The sequence below is a fragment of the Podarcis erhardii genome (assembly GCF_964252035.2).
Source record: "Podarcis erhardii genome assembly, chromosome: Z".
NCBI lineage: Eukaryota > Metazoa > Chordata > Lepidosauria > Squamata > Lacertidae > Podarcis > Podarcis erhardii.
In genome coordinates, this window is record NC_138504.1 from 42,527,413 (window position 1) to 42,548,467 (window position 21,055).

The 21,055-nt window shown below is 47.0% G+C and overlaps 2 protein-coding genes across 4 annotated transcripts in view; one reads left to right on the forward strand and one right to left on the reverse strand.

Moving 5' to 3' along the window:
• Nucleotides 1-21,055, reverse strand: part of SLC31A2 (solute carrier family 31 member 2) — an 833,895-nt gene that overhangs the window by 578,246 nt on the left and 234,594 nt on the right. The window lies entirely within an intron of this gene.
• Nucleotides 1-21,055, forward strand: part of LOC309333335 (uncharacterized protein) — a 155,594-nt gene that overhangs the window by 27,555 nt on the left and 106,984 nt on the right. Inside the window, exons 2-7 of the mRNA XM_081846707.1 lie at nucleotides 6,031-6,178; nucleotides 7,706-7,864; nucleotides 11,552-11,747; nucleotides 13,810-13,996; nucleotides 15,242-15,324; nucleotides 15,808-15,840. Coding sequence (XP_081702833.1) covers nucleotides 6,031-6,178; nucleotides 7,706-7,864; nucleotides 11,552-11,747; nucleotides 13,810-13,996; nucleotides 15,242-15,324; nucleotides 15,808-15,840 — 806 coding nt within the window. The remainder of the gene's footprint in view (nucleotides 1-6,030; nucleotides 6,179-7,705; nucleotides 7,865-11,551; nucleotides 11,748-13,809; nucleotides 13,997-15,241; nucleotides 15,325-15,807; nucleotides 15,841-21,055) is intronic.

The following is a 21,055-nucleotide window of genomic DNA, read 5'->3' on the forward strand; positions in this document are numbered from 1 at the left end:
TTTCTTTTTCTCATCCCCTCCGCCAAATTTCCTGTTCAGTTCTCCACATTTCCACATCCATGTGCTTTTTTTCTTTTAAGTCCTCATGAAAATTTGTCAGCATATTTTTCTTAATAGATACATTTGTGTTTACATTTTTTGCCACACACACACATTTTTTCAAAGCAGTGTTCCCTAACATAATGCATTTTTGAATGTTATTTTCACAAATGCATGCATGTCAGTTTATGTACACATTACCTGAGAATCTGCATTTTTGTACACATCACCCAGCTGCAGAAGTCTATTGCAAAATTTGGAAACATGCAAATTTTGAAGGATGGCCATGCTTTGGTCTGCGTATTGTTTCAGCCAGTGTGAATTAGGTGGGTTCTCCTTTAATTGGCAACTGAATTTAATTTCTTCCCTGTCCCAAGGCATGGGGTTCTGTTCAACCATTTCCCATCCAATTTATTTTGCTTTTACACCATAATATTTGTTCCTGGCAGCTGCATTTTGTATGGTGACAGAAAATGCACAGATGCCCTTTTCTAAACTCTGTTTTCAGTCAGCATCAAAACCAAAGCCAGTCTTCTGACTCCTTTGCTCCCAGGCTTGATTTAGTTTCAGCAACATTGGGAAGCCTCATGGCAGTGTGCAAGTGTCTCTTATTTAATGCTACTCAATTTCCACATTCACACCTCTGTGCATACTAGGACCATGTTGTTTCATCCAGAGGATGATCCGGAGTAATTGCAGATGGGAAATATCTGTTAAGTCATCCAATTCTGTAACGTTGCCAAGCCCAGTAATGGATCATTTCCTTCACCAGATGCTCTGGTGTGCAGCCCAAGCAGCAATGCTTCCAACCATCCTGGAAGACTACAGTGACTTTTGCTTTTTTGTTCATCCCCTTCCTCCTCCTCCTCCTCCCTGCTCTCCGGCCAGTTGCTAATCTCCCTTTCCTGAGCAAGGTTCTGGAGCAAGTGGTTGCAGACCAAATCTAGGCACCTTTGGAAGAAACTCATTTTCTGGATCCATTGCAGACAGAGTTTCAGCCTAGTTTTGGCACAGAAACTGTTTTGGTTGCCCTGTATGATAACCTCTGTCGAGAGAGAGACAAGGGAAACATGTCCCTGTTAATTCTCCTTGATCTCTTAGCGGCTTTTAATACCACTGAACATGGTATCCTTCTGGAGCAACTCTCCAAGCTAGGGGTAGATGACACTGCAGGGTTCTGCAGGACTCAATCCTATCCCCCTATGTTGTTTAACATCTACATGAAACCACTGTGGGTGGAGTTATCTGGAGGTTTGGAGTACATTGTCAGCAGTATGCTGATGACACTCAGCTCTATTTCTCCTTTACATCTGCAGGTGAGGCAGTGGAAGTGCTGGACAGGTGTCTTGCCTTGGTAATGGACTGAATGAGAGCCAACAAACTGAAGCTCAATAATAATAATAATAATAATAATAATAATAATTTATTATTTGTACCCCGCCCATCTGGCTGGGTTTCCCCAGCCACTCTGGGCGGCTTCCATAAAAACCAGAAATACACTAAAATATCACAGATTAAAAACTTCCCTGAACAGGGCTGCCTTAAGATGTCTTCTGAATGTCAGGTAGTTATTTATCGCTTTGACATCTGATGGGAGGGCGTTCCACAGGGCGGGTGCCACTACCGAGAAGGCCCTCTGCCTGGTTCCCTGTAGCTTTGCTTCTCGTAATGAGGGAACCGCCAGAAGGCCCTTGGCGCTGGACCTCAGCGTCCGGGCAGAACGATGGGGGTGGAGACGCTCCTTCAGGTATACTGGGCCGAGGCCATTTAGGGCTTTAAAGGTCAACACCAGCACTTTGAATTGTGCTCGGAAACGTACTGGGAGCCAATGTAGGTCTTTCAAGACCGGTGTTATGTGGTCTCGGCGGCCACCCCCGGTCACCAGTCTAGCTGCCGCATTCTGGATTAGTTGCAGTTTCCGAGTCACCTTCAAAGGTAGCCCCACGTAGAGCGCATTGCAGCTAGTCCAAGCGGGAGATAAGACTGAGGCACTATTAGTGGGTGGTTCCCTAGACCAGTTGGGTGGGAGATTGCCTGCTCTTGATGGGGTTAGACTCCCTCTGAAGGAGCAGATTCGTGGCTTGGAGGTACTCCTGGATCCTTTGCTGTTGCATGAGGCTCAGGTAACCTCAGTGGCCCAGAGTGCCTTCCATCAGCTTCGGCTGGTGGCCCAGCTATACCCCTACCTGGACAGGGATAGCCTAACTACTGTTGTCTATTCTCTGGTAACCTCAAGGTTGGATTACACCAATGTGTTATACATAGGGCGTCCTCTGAAGATGGTTTGGAAACTTCAGCTAGTGCAGAATTCAGCAGCCAGGTTGCTCAATGGAGCAAGACGGTTTGAGCATATTACACCATTCCCTGTCGGACTGCACTGGCTACCATTTAGTTTCCAGATCCAATTCAAAGTGCTGGGTTTGACCTATAAAGCCTTAAATGGCTCAGGATCACAATACCTCAAGAACCGCTTCTTTCCATGAGACTATCTTCTGAGGCCCTTCTTCATATGCCGCCTCCTGGAGAGGTCCAGAGGGTGAGAACATGAGAGCAGGCCTTCTTCAGTGGCTCTCCATCTGTGGAATGCTCTCCCCCAGGGAAATTTGCCTGATACCTTCATCATATACCTTTAGGCACCAGGCAAATATGTTCCTTTTTAACTAGGCCTTTGGTTGATTTGATAGACATCCTATGCCCTTTTAAAATGTGTTGGAGGGGGTTATTGGGTTGTTGCTGTTTTTATTGATTATGTATTTTATTGATTATGTATGTTGTGATTTTATTCTGTGAACCACCCTGAGACCAGCAGGTATAGGGTGGTATATAAATTCAATAAATAATAATAATGAATAATTCCTCTTTCCTGTGCTCCATTGCATATTCCCACCATACATTGTAAGGCTTCCCTGGAGGCAACATAGATCTGTCTCGGCTGATTGCACTGGCAAATTTCTGTGTCATCTGTAAATTTGGAAAGGTAGAACGAGGGAGACTTGCCAATAGGAAAATAATCAAAACATCAGGACTGTGGATGTCTATTTGGGCTGGTTCCAGAAGAATCAAAAATTTGAAAAGAGCATGTTTCTCAGATGGAATTTCTACTTTGTGGAAATAATTTATGGTCTGAGGGCCACATTCCCTTCTGGACAACGTGTCAGGGGGCAGGTTCTAGTGGCAGGTAGAGCCAGAGTGGGTGGAGCAGTGAATGGCAATTTTACATTTGTACAGTAGACTAGGGAGTTTCAACTGAAGAGAGGGGAACTTCTGGAAGTCAGATCCAATTTCAATAGAGCAAACCGCTGCTCATTGTAGCTGGATGGAGTGAGTGGCTGCAGCTTGGTGATGCACTAGCTGTAGGGAGATGCAAGATGCCAGCCAGTTTCTACCTGGCCATATAAAGTGGGTGAGAACCTTTTTTTCTGCCTGGAGACTGCATCCCATTCTGGACAAGCTTCCAAAGGACACATCCCAATGGTGGTTGGGGGCAGAGGCAAACATGGGCAGAGCATTCAGTCAAGCAAGAGGCACAATCAGAGTTCAAGCCTGTATCCCAGCTGGACGAAAACACTCAAGGAAAGGAAGGGGCAGAAGGGGGTGTGGTTTGGGGAGAGTCCTGAGAGCTGGGTAGAGAGACTTGGGGGCCAAATTTGCCCCCCAGGCCTGGGGTTCCTAATGCTGCTTCAACATTAGGGAGTAGTAAGTTTACTGCTCTGTTACACTGGGTGCAAAGTGACCCTGGAAAACAGTTTTTCAAGGGATACTGATATTAACACTAGGGTTTTGTGGACTGGGTAGTATGTAGGAGAGTGGAATTCACTCCACTCAGAATAAAAACCACACTGGAGAAAATTGCTGGGGACACTATACTCTCCTCATCCTTGAGATGAGCATTATGAGCTGTAAAAACCACATTTCTCAGCTGGGGAAATGATCTTCCTTGTCAACAACTGTAGCTATACTCATGGTGCTGTATAAAGACCCCTGTGGCTCTAAGTAGTAGAAGCCGTGTCTCTGTCATGGATATCTTAACTGTCCAAGCAACTACTGCTTGCCTTGAAGGCCAAAGGCAGAACAGTTACTCTACCCTATGTGCATTGGATTAGAGCCACTTTCTGCTCAATTGACTCATTATCTGACTGAACGGCAAAACCCTGCCTGCTGTGCACTGATGCGTACTGACAGCTCCCAATGTGCTCTGGGGTTGTTCATCTGTCCTGAAACAACTTCCTTGTCTCATCTTTGGTGGGAGTTCAAAGAAGCAGGATCTGGACACTTCCCAAGTGATGGCAGATGGTGCTAGAGGCAAGCAAGGGTGTAAGAGTCTGTCCCCAGCACCACCTCCAACACTACCAACTGTGTGTTTGGCTCTGTACAATCCAGCACCTTCATGCTGACTTGGATGCAGCAGAGCAGTGTGTGTGTTCATTATCACCCCAGTCCTCTGGCTAGAAGGGGGTATTTCCATATCACTGGGAGCATGTGGTCCTTGGCAGAGTTTATGGGAAGGGCAAGCAAAGGTCCTACCCGCTACTGGCTTGTGGCTCCCCAGAAGGTTGCCCAGAAGGGAATGTGACAGAGAATTTCTCTATCATCATGGGGTGGTTGGTTTCACCTGTGCTGCCTCACTTTCAGCCCAAGGAACCTTCAGAAAGGAGTTGCTGCCATGGTTTTGTCTTTTAATGAACTGAATGGAGTGGAAGATTATGAGTCATGGGGGTGTGGAGAGTGTGTGTATGCATTCAGCAGTGCTGAGATTATTTTTTGGTTGCTATCTTGTTAATGGTATTGTTTTATAGATGATGGATGCTCTAGTACTTTGTGATTTGTATAATGTGACTTTTGCTCTAATTGTGCTGTTTAACTTATTTTTTAGTTGTTTTGTTGGTGGTGTTTTATGGATTGTTTTTGTTGTTTTCTTACTTGTTCTATATTGTTTGTACTGTATTTTGTTCTATTATGTTATTGTTATTTACTGTTTGTAAGCCACATTTGAATGAAAAGTGGCATAGAAATATAATCAATTAAAAAATCAGAGGTCTGAACTGATGGTTTGCAGAACAGCTGACAACAACATGAGATTGCATTGAGGGCCACATGCAGTCTGGGGGCCTGCTTCAACTGGAGATGCCAGGAACTGAACCTGATGCCGTCATGCACTGACCTTTCCTCCCCACCACCACCTTTCATTTTGAGAGATGGCTTAGCTGCCCTCCCCCCCCCACACACATACACCCCCTCTAGAACAGGTGTGGTGAAGCTGGGACCCTCCAGGTGCTGCTGTACTACAACGCCCATCATCCTGGCTTGCGGGAGATGATGGGAGATGTACCGTATTTTTCGCCCCATAGGACGCACCGGCCCATAGGATGCACCAAGTTTTTTGGGGGGGAAATAAAGAAAAAAAATTATTTCCCCCCCCCCAGGCGCTTGTGGGGCCGGCAGCGGGGAGAAGCGCTCTTCTCCCCACCGCCTGCCTGCAGACCAGGTCCGGGGACAGCGGGAAGACGCGCTGCGCCTCCCAGCTGTCCCCGGAGCTTGCGGGGCTGGCGGCGGGGAGAAGCACGCATCTCCCCACCATCAGCCTCCAAACCACATCGGGAGACAGCGGGATGGCGGCGTTCCGCCTCCCCGCTGTCCCCCGACCTTGTGGGGCTGGCTCTGCGGCTCTCCTGAAGCCTGGAGAGCGTGAGGGGTCGGTGCACACCGACCCCTCTCACTCTCCAGGCTTCAGCAAAAGCCTGCATTCGCCCCATAGGACGCACACACATTTCCCCTTCATTTTTGGAGGGGAAAAAGTGCGTCCTATAGGGCGAAAAATACGGTAGTTCATCAACATCTAGAGGGTCTCAGGCTTTGCTCTTCTGCTCTAGATTGTTGATTCCTTCCTTCTGACTTGTTCTGGGATGGGTTTTTTCTAGTCAGTCAAAGAATATGTTAATGAATATCTCTTCTCTTTTCTCTCTCCCTCCCACCATCTCTCATTCAATACAGTTGAAGTGAATTTGCTGGACATACTGGCCTCCCACAACACAGACTTTGGCAATTTTTCACATGGCTATGATGATGCTAACTGCAGCATCTTGGAGGTTGGACAGTATGCAACGCTGAGCATCCCTTCTGTAGAAGCCTTTGGGGAGAAGTGAGTGTCAGGTGCCCAACATCTTCACCTTTATCTCTACCTCCACATGAATATTGAAGTCACCCAGGTCTATGGTCCTGCGGTCCTCCAACAATACTTCAGAGACCACCTCAGGCAACTCAGTCAGGAATGATGTTGGGCAACAGGGTGGTCAGTAAACCAGCAGTATCTCCAGTCCATCTCTGTGGCCCAGCAACAGGTGCAGGCACTCAAAGTCTGTCCAAAAATGAAGAGGTTTTCTGGTCAAGGAGATAATGCTTTTGTGGACAATAGCAACACCTCCCCCTTGACTCCCCAATCTAGCCTGGTGCTGTACCACATACCCTGGTGGGCACAGCTAGGTAAGGCTAGGCCCACCCAATTCACTCAGTCAAGTCTCAGTAGTACGCACCAGATCAGCCTTCTCATCCACAATCAAATCATGGATGAGCATGTTTTTCTTATGAACCTATCTGGCATTCAGTAACAGCACCACCAAATCAGAGGGATCAGTGGATAGACCACCAGTATCTTCTAGAGGAGTGAGAGGACTTGGATGAGGAACTGAGACCAAACATCTAGGCCTCTGCCCCATATGGTAGTCAGCCCCTCCATTCTAATTGCCCACAATTACTGGAATTGAGGTAGCATTTTCACATTCCCTGGTATATGCCCACCTGGGCATATTTGAACACCATCATCCATCACCACATACAACTGGGAGATTAGGGCCACAGGTAGTAAACTAAGACAAAATAGCATTCACATCCCAGCCCACCAAGAGGAAGATGGTTAAGTCCACAACTACTCTCCTCTCCCTGCCTCTCACTCAGGGGGAACCCCACCAAACTAAACTTCTATTCAACCAGGATCTCACCATGACTGAGGTTCACAGGCCTGTCTCCCACAGCAGCTGGCCTACAATTCTGTATCTTGACTGACAGTAGTGGATACCCATGCCCTGTGGCTCCCCAACCCCTTTGGTGTCAACCCCTTTGCAGTGGACCCCACTGAACATGGCAGGGCCTATTGCTATAATAGTAAGACAGGCCATGGGCCACACCAACTGCCCAGCTTTATTCAGCAATCAAGCAAAGCCCCATACTATAATCACACCACTTTCTCTCTTACCTGCAGGCAGATATCTCACAGGACAAGCAGACTGACACAGACAAAACTGGCTCACACACTCTTGCTGGCTGGCAGAACAGACCTGGCAGAGGCTAGGACTGTGCAAACCACCCTCTTTCTAGTTGGCCTTCTGTAGGCCTACTCCCCCAAACTGATATGGAAATCTAGTGAGCAGGACTTAGGACTGGAAAAATAAGAAACCAAATTGACAGATTCACTCATCCTTATTTCTATACCACTCTACTGCTGTACGTGGATATGAGCCACCCCACATTGTCCTCCCAACAACTCTGTCTAGGCTAAGAGAGACTCAGCTTTATGGCTGAGTAAGGGATTCAATCTTCCTAGTCAAAATACAAAGCTCTAGCCACTATTCGACACTGCTATTCTGTTATTCATGCTCTGCTTCTCTCTTAGCTTTGCAGATGAGCTGAGTCTGTTGCTGATGCTCAGGTACTCTTTGAAGGAGAACACCAGTCTCTTGACTATCATCGGTCTTCGCAGCAACATCCTCTTTCAGATCAGGATTACCCCTCACACCTTGGTATTTGTTGCCAGAAGGGGGCACCATTATGAGTGAGCTCAGTGCCATATTTTTCTTCAATATTGCATCACATTGTTGCACAGACAGAAAGCCAAACCTATCTGTGCTAAACTTCAATCAGGGAGCAGAATCAGTAGGACAGTTCTCCTCCAGACAAACCTCCAGGCTATTAAAATTTTGCCTAGTGCTATTTTTCTAGAAAAGGATGTGCCAGAACTCACCACGAGCACTTTCTTTGTTCTCTTGTAATGGCAGTGGCACCCACCTGAGAGGTACTGGAACTGAGTTCTGGTGCTTTCCAGCTGGAAAAGAAGCCCCGATCCCTCCCTTTCCCCTCTCCTCCATGCAATTAATATTGACAGCACCACCACTATCCCCCCACCCCATCCCTCCATAGAGATCCCCCCACTCCTACCCCCACCCCAATACCAACCCAGATGACACAAAATCACCCTCCCCACTTCCCAACCACCCCAACAACCCACAATCCACACTCTCAACCACTGCTCCAAGGACTCTACCCATAGCACAAAAAGAGCCACACATACAAAAATAGATCCCCCCACCAACCTCTCTATCTCTTCCTTCACCACAAAAGGAAACAAACAAAATAAGCTGGTAAAAGAAAAGAAAAACGAAGAAAGAAACCCATACCAACTAAAACAATACCCACAACCTCAATAAAACAATCAACAAACAGGCTAAAGTCAGGCACACAACCAGCACAATTGTGGCACCAGAGCATGCCAATACCCATATCCCCACCCCAACTAACCAATAATGTTGTTAATAACACTGGCAACATTGCTTATAAACCTTATATCCAACACAGGCATCACAAAAGGTGCTGAACACCATCTCACTGACCATTCCCTGTCACAAATGACAGGGAAGATGTCCTGTTCTTAAACAAGGCCTTCCATGCCAGATGAGACCCAGGACCAGAAGCCAGATGGTCCAAGTTATCCCAAATAAACACCTATATAACTACATATAGGCTATTTTCTGTAATCTACCCCCCCCCCCGCTGCTTCTTAACCCAAATCTAATTCTAACCCCCCTCTTCCCCCACCCATCAGACTTTATGTCAGCACAACTTAATAGACAATATAAGGTGAAAGAGTCAGGACAACTCAGATGCGTTGGCAGGGAATCATCCTATAAAGTGGATAAGCAGAATGGCTAGCTTAAAAGCAATTACACTAAATGTGAGGGGGGTTGGGAAACCCTATTAAAAGAAAATGCATCACCTCATATGTAAACACCATGACATTGCCTTCCTACAAGAAATACACAGTCCACCCAAAGGAAGCAAATGCCTAAGTGAATGGTATCAAATAGTATGGGAAACAGCCTTACTAGAAAAACTAACCAATAAACTGAAACTGACACGGTGACAATAGAAGAGGATGCCTTCACCCCACTATGGTTCCCCTTTATCACATACACAGCCCAACAAGACAACAAGAATCTTCCAACAGCATACGAATCAATCTGGCTAACCTGATTCAAAAATACACACATGCACACACCAGACTCACACACAAAAACAAATCTCACTACCGCCAAGCAAAGACAACCCTAGGCCACCCCCAACGTCTCTCACCACCGAGGCAATACAAGTGAATAGTAAGAGAACCCACACAAGTGACACTGACACAAAACCCCACACATACACTAAGTAGAAGAATAGAAACCTCACCATCCCCCATCCTCCTCTTCCCCTTTGGCCCCATATTTATCGAGAATTGCTGACAGACCTCAGGAAGCCCAAATAATATACTTATTAAACGACGAAGACACAAGGAGATCCCTTGCAGTCGCTAGATACCTGATTAATGTCTTATTTCAAAAGAGGAGAAATTGATCACTGTATGACTCTGACAGCTTAGCTAAACTTAAGAACCATCAATAAGTGCCAGAACTAAGATGCATATACCCCAAAATCTGAGGGATTTGAATTGCGGTTTACATAGAGGGAGCTTATTGTGTATAGTGTTTACTTAATTGAAGTAAAATTGGTTTTATATGGGTGTTTTAACTTGGAACTGTTTAAATTGTATTGTTTATGGATAAATTTTGATGTATTGTTTTAGATATGGGCCAATGGCCGTAATAAATCAAACTAACTAACTCCTCTTCCCCTTCTTTTCTTCCCAACCTAATACTGCATGCAACACTGTCAAACAGCAAATGAAACTGATCTGTAGAAAACACAACTTGAAAAAGAGACCATTCCTTTTTTAAAAAAACTAAGACATCAATAATAATAATAATAATAATAATAATAATAATAATAATAATAATAGCAGCTCTGATTTTCCCCTGGACCAGGCCCTGCTTCTTACCCTCCTTGTGTGCTTTTGCCTCGCTGGAATGTGCCCTTGACCTCTAACAATGCCACTTGCTTGCTTGCTTGCTTGGAGGGAGGGAGGGAGGTTGGAGAGATATGTGTATGAGAAGCATGCTGCATGTCTAATTGGAAACCTCTGACTTTATGTGGTTGCAATATATCCTAGTGTACAGGGGTAAGAGTCATGTCCATTGCTCCACCCACTTTTGCCTCTGTCCCTCCTCACCACTGTCCCCCTGGCCCTTGGAAGATTGTTCACAAGGGAATGCATCCCGTGAACTGAACAAGGTTCCCCAGCCCCTTCCTGGACCATTTGTAGAGATATCTGGAGATGTCAGTGAAAGTGGAGATATATTGGATTGCCAGCAGCAATAGAGTTGGGGTGTCAGAGGTCCAGATTGGAAGGGAATGTGTCATGTGTGAACCTGAGGCCTGCACAGTCATGTTCTTGTAATGCACAATCAGAGTTAAGGAACCTCAGACTCAGAGGCAAGAACTTCCTATCTGACCTCAGGAGTCTGTCCAGTCCATGCCCCTCACCAGCCCTGCTTTGCACTCTCTATGAGTGTTCTTGCCTGTCCAGAATTTATCAATGAATTCTGATGATGCCCCTTGGTTGCCTTGATGGAGGACAGAGAGGGTGTGTGTGAGGGCATGCTGAAACTTGCCTACTGTATGAAGGTAAACATTTACAATTGCTGCTCTGCCGACTTTTGCCTCTGGCCCCACCCACCACTGGCATGTGGCTCCTAGTAAGTTGCCCAGAATGGAATGTGGCCCCTGGTTCCTCAACCCTGTGCTTAGAGCTGGGGTACCTGGCATGGTGCCCACCAGGTAATCTTGGATTACAACTCCTATCAGCTCCAGCCAGCACTGCTAATAGTCAGGGATGGTGGCAGTTTCAGTGGGGCACCATGTTGGCCACTAGTGGTTTAGCGTTAATGCCCAAATATAGTCACAATATGCAATGCTAAAAATGCATTGCCCGGTCTCAGAAACTCACAACGTACACTTGCATGGGAGAATTAAAAGGTCATCCCCCAGTGCTGAAATTACATCAGAATGGGTGCTGGGCATGGCCTCCCAGGGGTGAGTTTTCTACAGTGGTAGGGTCATAGCGCTCTGGCATGCAGAAGGTCCCAGTTTCAATCTCTAGCATATCTTAATAGTATGACTTGGTATAAGGCATCCCTGTGCTCAGAGGCAGCTGGGTTTTGAAGGTAAGAGTGTTGAGGGCTGGCTCTAGCATTAGGCAGAATGAGGCATGTTCCACCCATTGCCATCTGTCACACCTCTGCCAGCAGACTCCCTGTTGCTGTGTGTTGCCTAACTCATGTATTGCTTTTTCTGGCCCTGACACTTGCAGGTTCCCAGTTTCCTCCCTGGCAGATGGACACTGGCACAGAGTGGCCTTTAGCATCTCCTTGAACAGGTTGGCTCTGTATGTGGACTGCTGCCTGCTGGAGAGCATTGGCTGGTCTGGTTACTTTGGCATGGGGGTGGCCACGGAGGGCCTGGTGGTTATTGGAGGTCTCATCGAGCCCTTTGAGGTCCCTTTCGAGGTGAGGAACAGCATGGGTTTGCAGCTGCATTATTCTTTTCAGGACACTGCCTACTATAATGCATGAAAATCACAAGCAATAAGGCAGCTTTCTCTGTTCCCAAATAGAAAAGCTGTCTATCGCAACGGACAAGGAAACTGTTCAGCAGCCACAGTTCCCATAATCAGAGCCATAGCTAGATGATCTTGCGCCCCTGGCAGAACCATCCAGATTGCAACCCATAACCACAGACAAATTAATTATTCTTTCCGCCTCTCCTCCAGCCCCACCCATTCAATTCACCCTCTATTTAAAAACTTTTCTTATGAGGCAATAATATTTTTATTTATAAACATATTTATGGACATATTGTAGCCGATTTTGCGCCCCCACCCCCATCTGCACCCCTAGTGGGGGCCCACCTCACCACCCCCTAGCTACAGCCCTGCCCATAATGAGTTCTTCCTAACACATATTGTCCATTTTTATCCAGATACTGGTAAGAATGTATATCTGCTTTAAGGGCATAAGAAGAGCCCTGCTGGAATGGCCGCTTGTCTAGTCCAGCCTCCTGTTCTCAAAGTGGCCAACCAGATGCCCTAATGGGAGGCTTGCAAGCGGGACCTGAGTCCGTTCGACCTCCGAAACGTTCGACTTCCAAAGCGCAACTTCTGATTGGCTGCAGGAAGCTCCTGCATCCAATCGGAAGCTGTGGAAGCCCTGTCGGATGTTCAGTTTCTGAAGGAACATTCAAAAACCAGAACATTAAGTTCCGGTTTTTGATCGTCTAGGAGCCGGAACATTCAACTCCTAAGGCATTTGGGAGCCAAGGTACGACTGTATTTGTATACACCTCTATCATATCCATTCTTCCCTTATCTCTTAATCACTGGCAGAGGAAGAGTGGGGTGGGGGGAGCGTACCGCCCCTGGCAGCGCGTTCTGGGTGGGGTGCCGTTGTGGCTGCCCCCCACCCGCGCTGGGTGCCATGCTCCCGCAGGCAGCATGCCACGCCCTTGCAGGTGGCGCGCTATGCCCCCGGGACATGCGCCACGCCCCTGGGATGTGCGCCAGCCTCGCCCCCAGGGGCCGGAGCATGAAGCTCCACCCCTGCTCTTAATTTAACATCTCTGAAATGTTGCAACCAGTGCTTTTCTTCTAGAAAAAAGGTGCTGGAACTCACCATTAAGGTGTTACAGTAAGTGCCACACTTTCAACCAGTGCTTTTCCTCTAGGAAAAAAAGGTGCTGGTGCTGTGTACCCTTGAGTGCAGTGGTGGAACTTCATGCACCAGCACCAGGGGTGGAGAGCAGGCGGGGGCGGGGCTGGGGCGCATCCCAGGGAGAGGGCGCACCACCCAAAGGGGTGGGGCACACGTCCTCGGGGCGGGGGGCGCCGCCCACAGGGGCGTGGCTGCCTGCGGGGACGGGTCACCCTGTGGGGGGGGGGGTAGCTGCAATCAGTGGCGTAGCGTGGGTTGTCAGCACCCGGGGCAAGGCAAGTAATTCGCGCCCCCTAACCCGTGGATTTGCACCCCCTAACCCGTGGATTTGCGCCCCCTAACCCGTGGATTTGCGCCCCCTAACCCTAACCCCTAGATGTTGCGCCCGGTGCGGCCGGCCCCCCTGCACCCCCCACGCTACGCCACTGGCTGCGATGGAACCTCACTGGGATCATGCTGCTGGGGGCAGTGTGCTCCCCCCACCCCCTCTTCCTCCGCCAGTGCTTGAGTATCCCCACATAAAAAGCACTGGTTGTGACCTTTCCTCATAGGAAAGTTGCTCCAACCTCTTGATCGTTTTGGTTGTCTTTTTTGAATCTTTCCCCACTTTACAGTACAGTACTCTTCTTGAGATGAGTTTCCTCACACCCACCTTTCAGAAACCTAGAAGGGTGAACAATAGGCAATGACTTAAGTTTGTGTGTCTTGGAACTTTACTCCCCTACAATCTTGTTATTTTTTTATTATTCACTGTTTTATAACCCAAAACATGAGTACGTAATACAGTAATAAAACTTGCATTCCATAAACTTTTGGTGCTCATTATATTTTAACCCTTCCCAAACTCTCCCTTTCTTTCCAGGGTGCGCTGGGACAGCTGAGCTTCTGGATGGGAGATGCTGGAGTTGCAGATCGATCCTGTCAAGCCTCTTACAGCACCTGCGGCAGCCTCCTGGACAAAGGAGCTCACCGTGACAGATCCCACTTCTGGGAGAAGTTTCCCCAAGCTTGGACTCAGGTAGAACTTTGTAAAGGGTTGGAAAAGAAAGGTTGAAGTGGGAAGGTAGAAAGAGCAAAGCAAATGATGATTTGATTACTGCTTAAGAGCTCCCACCAAGTATAGTTGCAATTTAGCACCAAGTTGAAAAGTTTTATGTAACCGGAAGTTGCGTCAGAGGCCTGACGTCACTTCTAAGGCCATGTGGGGCCTTGGGGGGTCACACCCGAGGCCTCGCAAGACCTCCGATGCAACTTCTGGTTTTCTGCTGGAAGTCATGTCAGAGGCTTCGTGGAGTCCCAGACGTCAGGCCTCCCACACAACTTCTGGTAGAAACTGCAATTCGTATTGGAGCCATGCAGTGTGGGCGCTGAGCCTCCCCACACATACAAAATTTGGGGGCCCAGGCACCCAGGACAGCCTAGAGTTGGTGCCAATGTTATGCTCTGTCATGTCCCATTAGATCCAAACGCCATTCTGGGTGGGTGGAGTCAGTCCATGCCCTGAGCTTGTTAAATCACCCAGGCCACCATATGGTGCAGCTGCACACAAGCCCCAAAGCTTCTGATTTTGAGTTCTGGTAGTTTTAAAACCATTGTTTGTTTGTTTGTTTGTTTGTTTGTTTGTTTGTTTGTTTGTTTATTTATAGCATTTGTACCCACTTCTCAGCTGAAAAGGTAGCCGGGATGGCTAACATACAATCAAAATTTGACAGCCCCTACCTGCAGCCTAACAGGACACGGGCGGCGATGTGGGTTAAACCACAGAGCCTAGGGCTTGCCGATCAGAAGGTCGGTGGTTCGAATCCCCGCGACGGGGTGAGCTCCTGTTGCTCGGTCCCTGCTCCTGCCAACCTAGCAGTTTGAAAGCATGTCAAAGTTCAAGTAGATAAATAGGTACCACTCTGGCGGGAAGGTAAATGGTGTTTTCGTGTGCTGCTCTGGTTCACCAGAAGCGGCTTAGTCATGCTGGCCACATGACCTGGAAGCTGTACGCCGGCTCCCTCAGCCAATAAAGCGAGATGAGCGCCACAACCCCAGAGTCATCCACGACTGGACCTAATGGTCAGGGGTCCCTTTACCTTTACCTTACCTGCAGCCTTACCAGTTCAGAGGCAGGAGGTTCCTGATGGTGATGGGCCTCCAGCAAAACTAGTGAAATGAGCTCAGCTTCCATATTTCTCCCTCTGAGGCAGTCTGATGGAACGGCTGCCCCCAAATGATAGCTGAAGGCTGAGGAGGCCTGATGGAGCTGGCCTGTTATAGTGGAACCAATGGCCCTTATGCTTGAGCCTCAGGTGAGGAAGAAAAAGAAATGGTGCCAACCAATGTTCACTGCTATAGGAGGAGAGTTAAACTGATTGTGGCAGCAGCAAAAAAAGTACGGTGGGAATGTTGTTGTCCCCCCAAAAAACTCTAGCATTCACAAAACCTCTGATTTAATGCCAAAAAACGCCCTTTAACCAAAAAAGAGAGTTGTGTTGGAGTGAGTTTAGAAAGGTGCTGTGGCTCAGTGTCAGAGCATCTGCTTGGCATGCAGAAGATCTCAGGTTCAGTTCCTAGCATCTCCAGGGAGGACTGGGAAACCCTGGAGTGTTACTGTCAGTCAGTGTAGACAGTACTGAGCTAGATAGAGCAATGGTCTGATACAGAAGAAGGCAGCTACTTATGCTCCTGATGCAGGGATATTCCATGAATCACAATGCAACAGAAAGCTATGCTTTGCATGCAGTTGATTGTAACCATGCCAAAACCATATATATTTCTGCTTAGTGATGCTCGATCAGCAGGTGACTGCAAAACATTTGCCAGCTAGGAAAATATTGACTTCTTTCTCATCTGGCTTCTGCTCTGTTTGCATTAGGTGCCAAATGAGGTTCACCGATCCTACACAAAGGTACAACTTTTTCTAAACTGCACAGTGCCCAGACTCTACTCTTTGGTTTGCCTTATTAAAACAGGAGACCAGACACTGCAGCATTTCTTATCTGATAATGGATGAGGTCATTCTGGATGCTCTGGATAATAGGAATAAAAATAGCAACTTCAGAGAAGCGAGTACAGTTGCAGATGCTGTGAAGTGTGCTAGTGTATGCATGTGTTGTGAACATCTGAATTTTGCAAGTGCATAATTTATGTGGCTTACTGTGTGGATTAAGTAAATTTGATAATTTCCATATATTTGCTTCTTTGCCCATTTCCCTCCCTTCCCCACCTTCTGCTAAAATAATAAAATCCTTAGACCCTTCAGCCCCTGAGATTATGAGGACTAGAAACTTTAACAGCATGGAATCAAGATTTGAAGGATGTTCAGCTGTGTGAAGTAATTGCAGAACACTTGCTGTTTGGGCTACAACTGTCCACCCCACAAATCCTATTTAACTTTTCCCCTTCCTCTCCTTTTTGTTGATTTTTTTTTTTAATACTGAAGCCGTTGGTTTCTTTTTTTTTTTTTAAAGGGGAAATGTGTCCTTGTTCATTCTCCCTAACCTCTTCAGTGTCTTTCAATACCATCAACCATGGAATCCTTCTGGAACGACTGTTTTGGCACAGAAACTGCTTTGGTCACTGTAATGGTTCTAGGGGTTGCTCGTGCGTAAGTCGTCGCCACACCTGGCTGAGTTAGCTGGGTGAACCCTATTCTGTCCGGACAGCCACTCACCCGTGGCTGTCTCAGTCACTGGCAGAATCCGTCAGTGGGCGTTTCTTGAACTTCTTCCAGCAAAGAAGCTCTTTGACGCCTAGTCTCCGCCTACTCTCCCTGCGCGGAAGCCTTCTGCGCAGGGAGGGTGTGGGCAGCGGAGGACCCATGCTCTCCCCGCTGGTCTCCGGCGAGGAGTCATGGAGCCACCCCGCCAATTCCCCCATCTGCCCCCCTTCTCCACTGGTGCTACGCTGATTTCTCTCCCCAATAGATGGGCTGCTTCTTTCCCTCCTGGGACGCTCTCCATAATCCCTCTGGAGCCCTCCCTCTCCCTCTGGCTCTGATGGCAGTTCCCTGACAGTCACACTGTATGATCACCTCTGTCAGGCGGCCTCTGGAAACATTCCACAAAGACAGACTTTTTCTATCTCTCCCCTACTTGTTAGCTTCCCAAAATAAAGTGGATTCAGTCTTTCCCAAAGTGGTTTATATTGACCACCCTGGAATTGATGGGAATGTGCAGTGAACAAAGATCCAGGGGCAAAAAGTGTGAAGGAAAGGGCCTGGGTGAGGAGAGAGGTATAGTACAAAAATTTTAATTAGTGATCCTCAGTAATGAAGGACCTGGGTCATGTACAGAGTGGTATGGCATCATTATTTTAATTTGCTTCACTCCCTAATCTTTTACATTTTATGATTCTGAGTAACTGATAATGCTTCACACCAAGTCACATCAATGGTCCATCCAGCACTGTCTATACCAATGGTTCCGAGTTGGCGGTCCACAGACCCCAACTTACCCAGAAGGTCCATGGCTTGGCTTTTGAAAAACAGAGGGTCCACAGTTCTTATCTATTTGGTAACCACTGACCTATGATCAACAGTGGTTGTCCAAGGTTTCAGGCAGGGGACACCCCCAGCCCTTGTAAGAAAAACACTGGAGCCTAATTTGATTAGTAGAATGTCAGGCATATGGTGGGCGGGGCTTGTGTGCTGTGCTCTGGAATTGGCCCCTCCCTTTGGGTGTTTAGTTAGACCAACTGTCACTCTTGCTTCATTCTTGCTCATGTTGCTGTTTTAGTTTCTCTCACAGAGTATGTTATTGTGTTTCAGTTTTCTTTATTATTAAAGCTTTGTTTGAGCTGCTTACTTTGCTGAATGAAAAGAACCTCTGCTGAAGAATGCAGGAATATCCTAAACTGTGTGAGTGAGGGGATATTGCCAGTCTGGCTGGAGGATTGATTAGATTTTTTTAAATCACCCCACCCCTCCACAACAGCCCTACCTAGAGATGCTGGGAACTGAACCTGGGACCTTCTGCATGCAAAGCAGGTGCTCTGCCACTGAGTTTTGGCTCTTCTGTGTTTGGATCCCTTCTGCAAAATACAGAGGAGCTTGGGGGCACCCTGAAAATATCCCAGTCTAATTTTGGACTCCCCTCTTCTTTTCCTTAAGCTGTTGTTTGTTTCTTTCTTTTTTAAAAATAATATTTATTCCAGTTTTAAAGGTTACAAAAAACCCACTAAATTAAGCAAGAAAAAACAAAGCAATACATCACAATAGATACAAACAGACAAAAAAAGAAAAAACAGCACACAAAAATACGAACAAAAAACAAATCAAACCTTCCCATAACTTATTTTTCATCTGCTTGTTTCCTTGACCTCCTCACACCTCCCTTTTTTGTATTCTAGATCAATTAGATATTTCAGCAAATCCTTTCCATCTTTGTTTTTATCCTAATAATTTATCTTACCATACTGTAATTTTACATTCTCTTCTTTCACCAATTAACAATCCATTATTACTTAATCCTTTATAACATTTCTGCTAAAGCCACATAACTTCATTCCAATATCCTTCTAACATTCCTTAATTTTACAATGTATCTGTAAATAAACTTTAAATTTCTTCCAATCTTCTACCACTGACTCTTCTCCTTGGTCTCGGATTCTGCCAGTCATTTCCGCCAGCTCCATATAGTCCATCACCTTCATCTGCCATTCTTCCCAGGTGGGTAAATCTTGTGTCTAAGCTGTTGTTTGTTTCCATTGCCTACCAATGTTAGCTGCTGCCAGCACTTTTGCCTCTGAGAGTTGATTTATGTTTCAGTTACATTTCTGCCATAGTAAGAGTGCTTGTGAGTTTCATGGGCCTGGAGAGAAATGTAATGAGACTCTGGAACTGGGACAAGTCACTCCCCACACCCTCCCTCCCTCCCTCCCAAGCTTCTAATCAGAAACAGAAAACTCCTGGGATGTTTTAGAGGTTCAGTTGGACTTGTAAAAATAGGGGGGGGAAATTCACTGCTTTGGAGTTATGGGTTAAGAAATAATGAGAAGCAGCTGAGGTACTCCCCTCCATGTTAACTTTTGCCTGCAGCTTCTCCTCCTTTTGCACCTAGAGAGGTAGATAAAGAACGGCTCCATGGTTGCTGTTTTTTGTGGTTACATTGCACAGTTGTACCTTCGAAGTCAAACGGAATCAGTTCCGGAAGTCTGTTCGACTTCTAAAACATTCAGAAACCAAAGCACAGCTTCTGATTGGCTGCAGGAAGCTCCTGTAGCCAATCGGAAGCTGCAGAAGCCCCATCGGACGTTCAGCTTCCAAAAATAGTTCGCAAACCAGAACAGTCACATCTGGGTTTGCAGCGTTCGGGAACACAGTGCTCCTCCTACTTCCCCAATTATTCTTCTTGCTATAGACCCAACTTGTCCAAGATCTCTGATACAGCAGCATTTATCTTTGCTATCTACATTTTCTTAGGCAGTTGAGATAATAAATAATAAGTCTGATATGACTTACTTCCCTCCATTTATTCCTCTCCCCAGTAGCATAGGCTCTCCCACCAATATGTTAATGGGAATTGTTGGAGCACTGGCTATTTGATAAAGGCTAGGCTATTCTTGACAGCAGTCTCCATTTGCTAAGACTGTTTAAGACACCAGTGGTGGCTGATGCCTATTGGGACCAGCAGGGTCGAAGGCAAGTCAGCCAGCACCCAGAATGAATGGATAGCAGGGTGAGCCTCCTCCCTGCAGTGCTGGGAGACTAAGTGCAATGCCGAGACCAAGCTCAGAGGCAGACCCACCTTCTGTACTGTTTATAAGTCACAAGGCAGGAGAGAGAAAATGGCACTGGGGAAGTGGGTGGAGAATTTTTTCCCCCTTTCTTGTTGCTCTCAGGTCATGCTTGTAGGTTTCTTCTGCTGATCTTGTTGACCACACTGAGAACAGGACGCTGCACTAGACAGGCCTTTGAACTGATTCAGCTGCAGAGCCAGTGTGGTGTAGTGGTTAAGAGCGGTAGGCTCGTAATCTGGTGAACCGGGTTCGTGTCTCCGCTCCTCCACATGCAGCTGCTGGGTGACCTTGGGCCAGTCACACTTCTTTGAAGTCTCTCAGCCCCACTCACCTCACAAAGTGTTTGTTGTGGGGGAGGAAGGGAAAGGAGAATGTTAGCCACTTTGAGACTCCTTAGGGTAGTGATAAAGTGGGATATCAAATCCAAACTCTTCTTTTTAAGACTGTACACTGTGAGAATTAGGGCTGTGCATGCCTCCCCCAAACCAGGGCCTGATCTGGCACTTCCAGAATTGCCATACATCTGGAATTTCCTAGATGTAGCCAGAATACAGGCAGTCAGAAGCAGTGTCCAGGTGGAAATTGTTGAAATTTCTGGGAAAATCTGGGCATAAGGCAACCCATGTCGGAAGTCTAGATTTTGCTGAATTTCCTCAAAAATAGCTCAGAAAATTCATAATTTTTGTGGGTGGTTGTTTTTTTTTTTGGGGGGGGGAGAGAACTTGCAAGAAAAGCCCAACAACTTTGGGGGGGGGGAAGAAAAAAGCTCAACAACTTTTCACTTTTTTAAATATGTCAGCCTCGATGCAGATATGGTCCTGATTCAATTCAGGGGCTGGCCCTAGTGGTCAGAGACAGCAATGCTTCTGAAAAGCAGTTGCTGGAAACCACATGAGGGGAGGAAGGTCTTGCATCCAGGTTCTGCTTGCAGGCTTCCCACAGGCATCTGGTTGGCTACTTTAAGAACAGGATGCTGGGCAAGATAGACCACTTGCCTGTTCCAGCAGGGCTCTTCTTATGTTCTTCTGAGAGAGGGCTGACTAAGGGCAGTCAGAAGTTGCTGGGGCAGAGCCAGTGTGGTGTAGTGGTTAAGAGCGGTGGACTCATAATCTGGGGAACCGGGTTCGCGTCTCCGCTCCTCCACATGCAGCTGCTGGGTGACCTTGGGCCAGTCACACTTCTTTGAAGTCTCTCAGCCCCACTCACCTCACAGAGTGTTTGTTGCGGGGGAGGAAGGGAAAGGAGAATGTTAGCCGCTTTGAGACTCCTTCGGGTAGTGATAAAGCGGGATATCAAATCTAAACTCTTCTTCTTCTTCTTAATGAACCGGTCTCCATTGCCAGACACTGACAACTTTTCACTAGATTATTGCAGAGCAAAGGGCA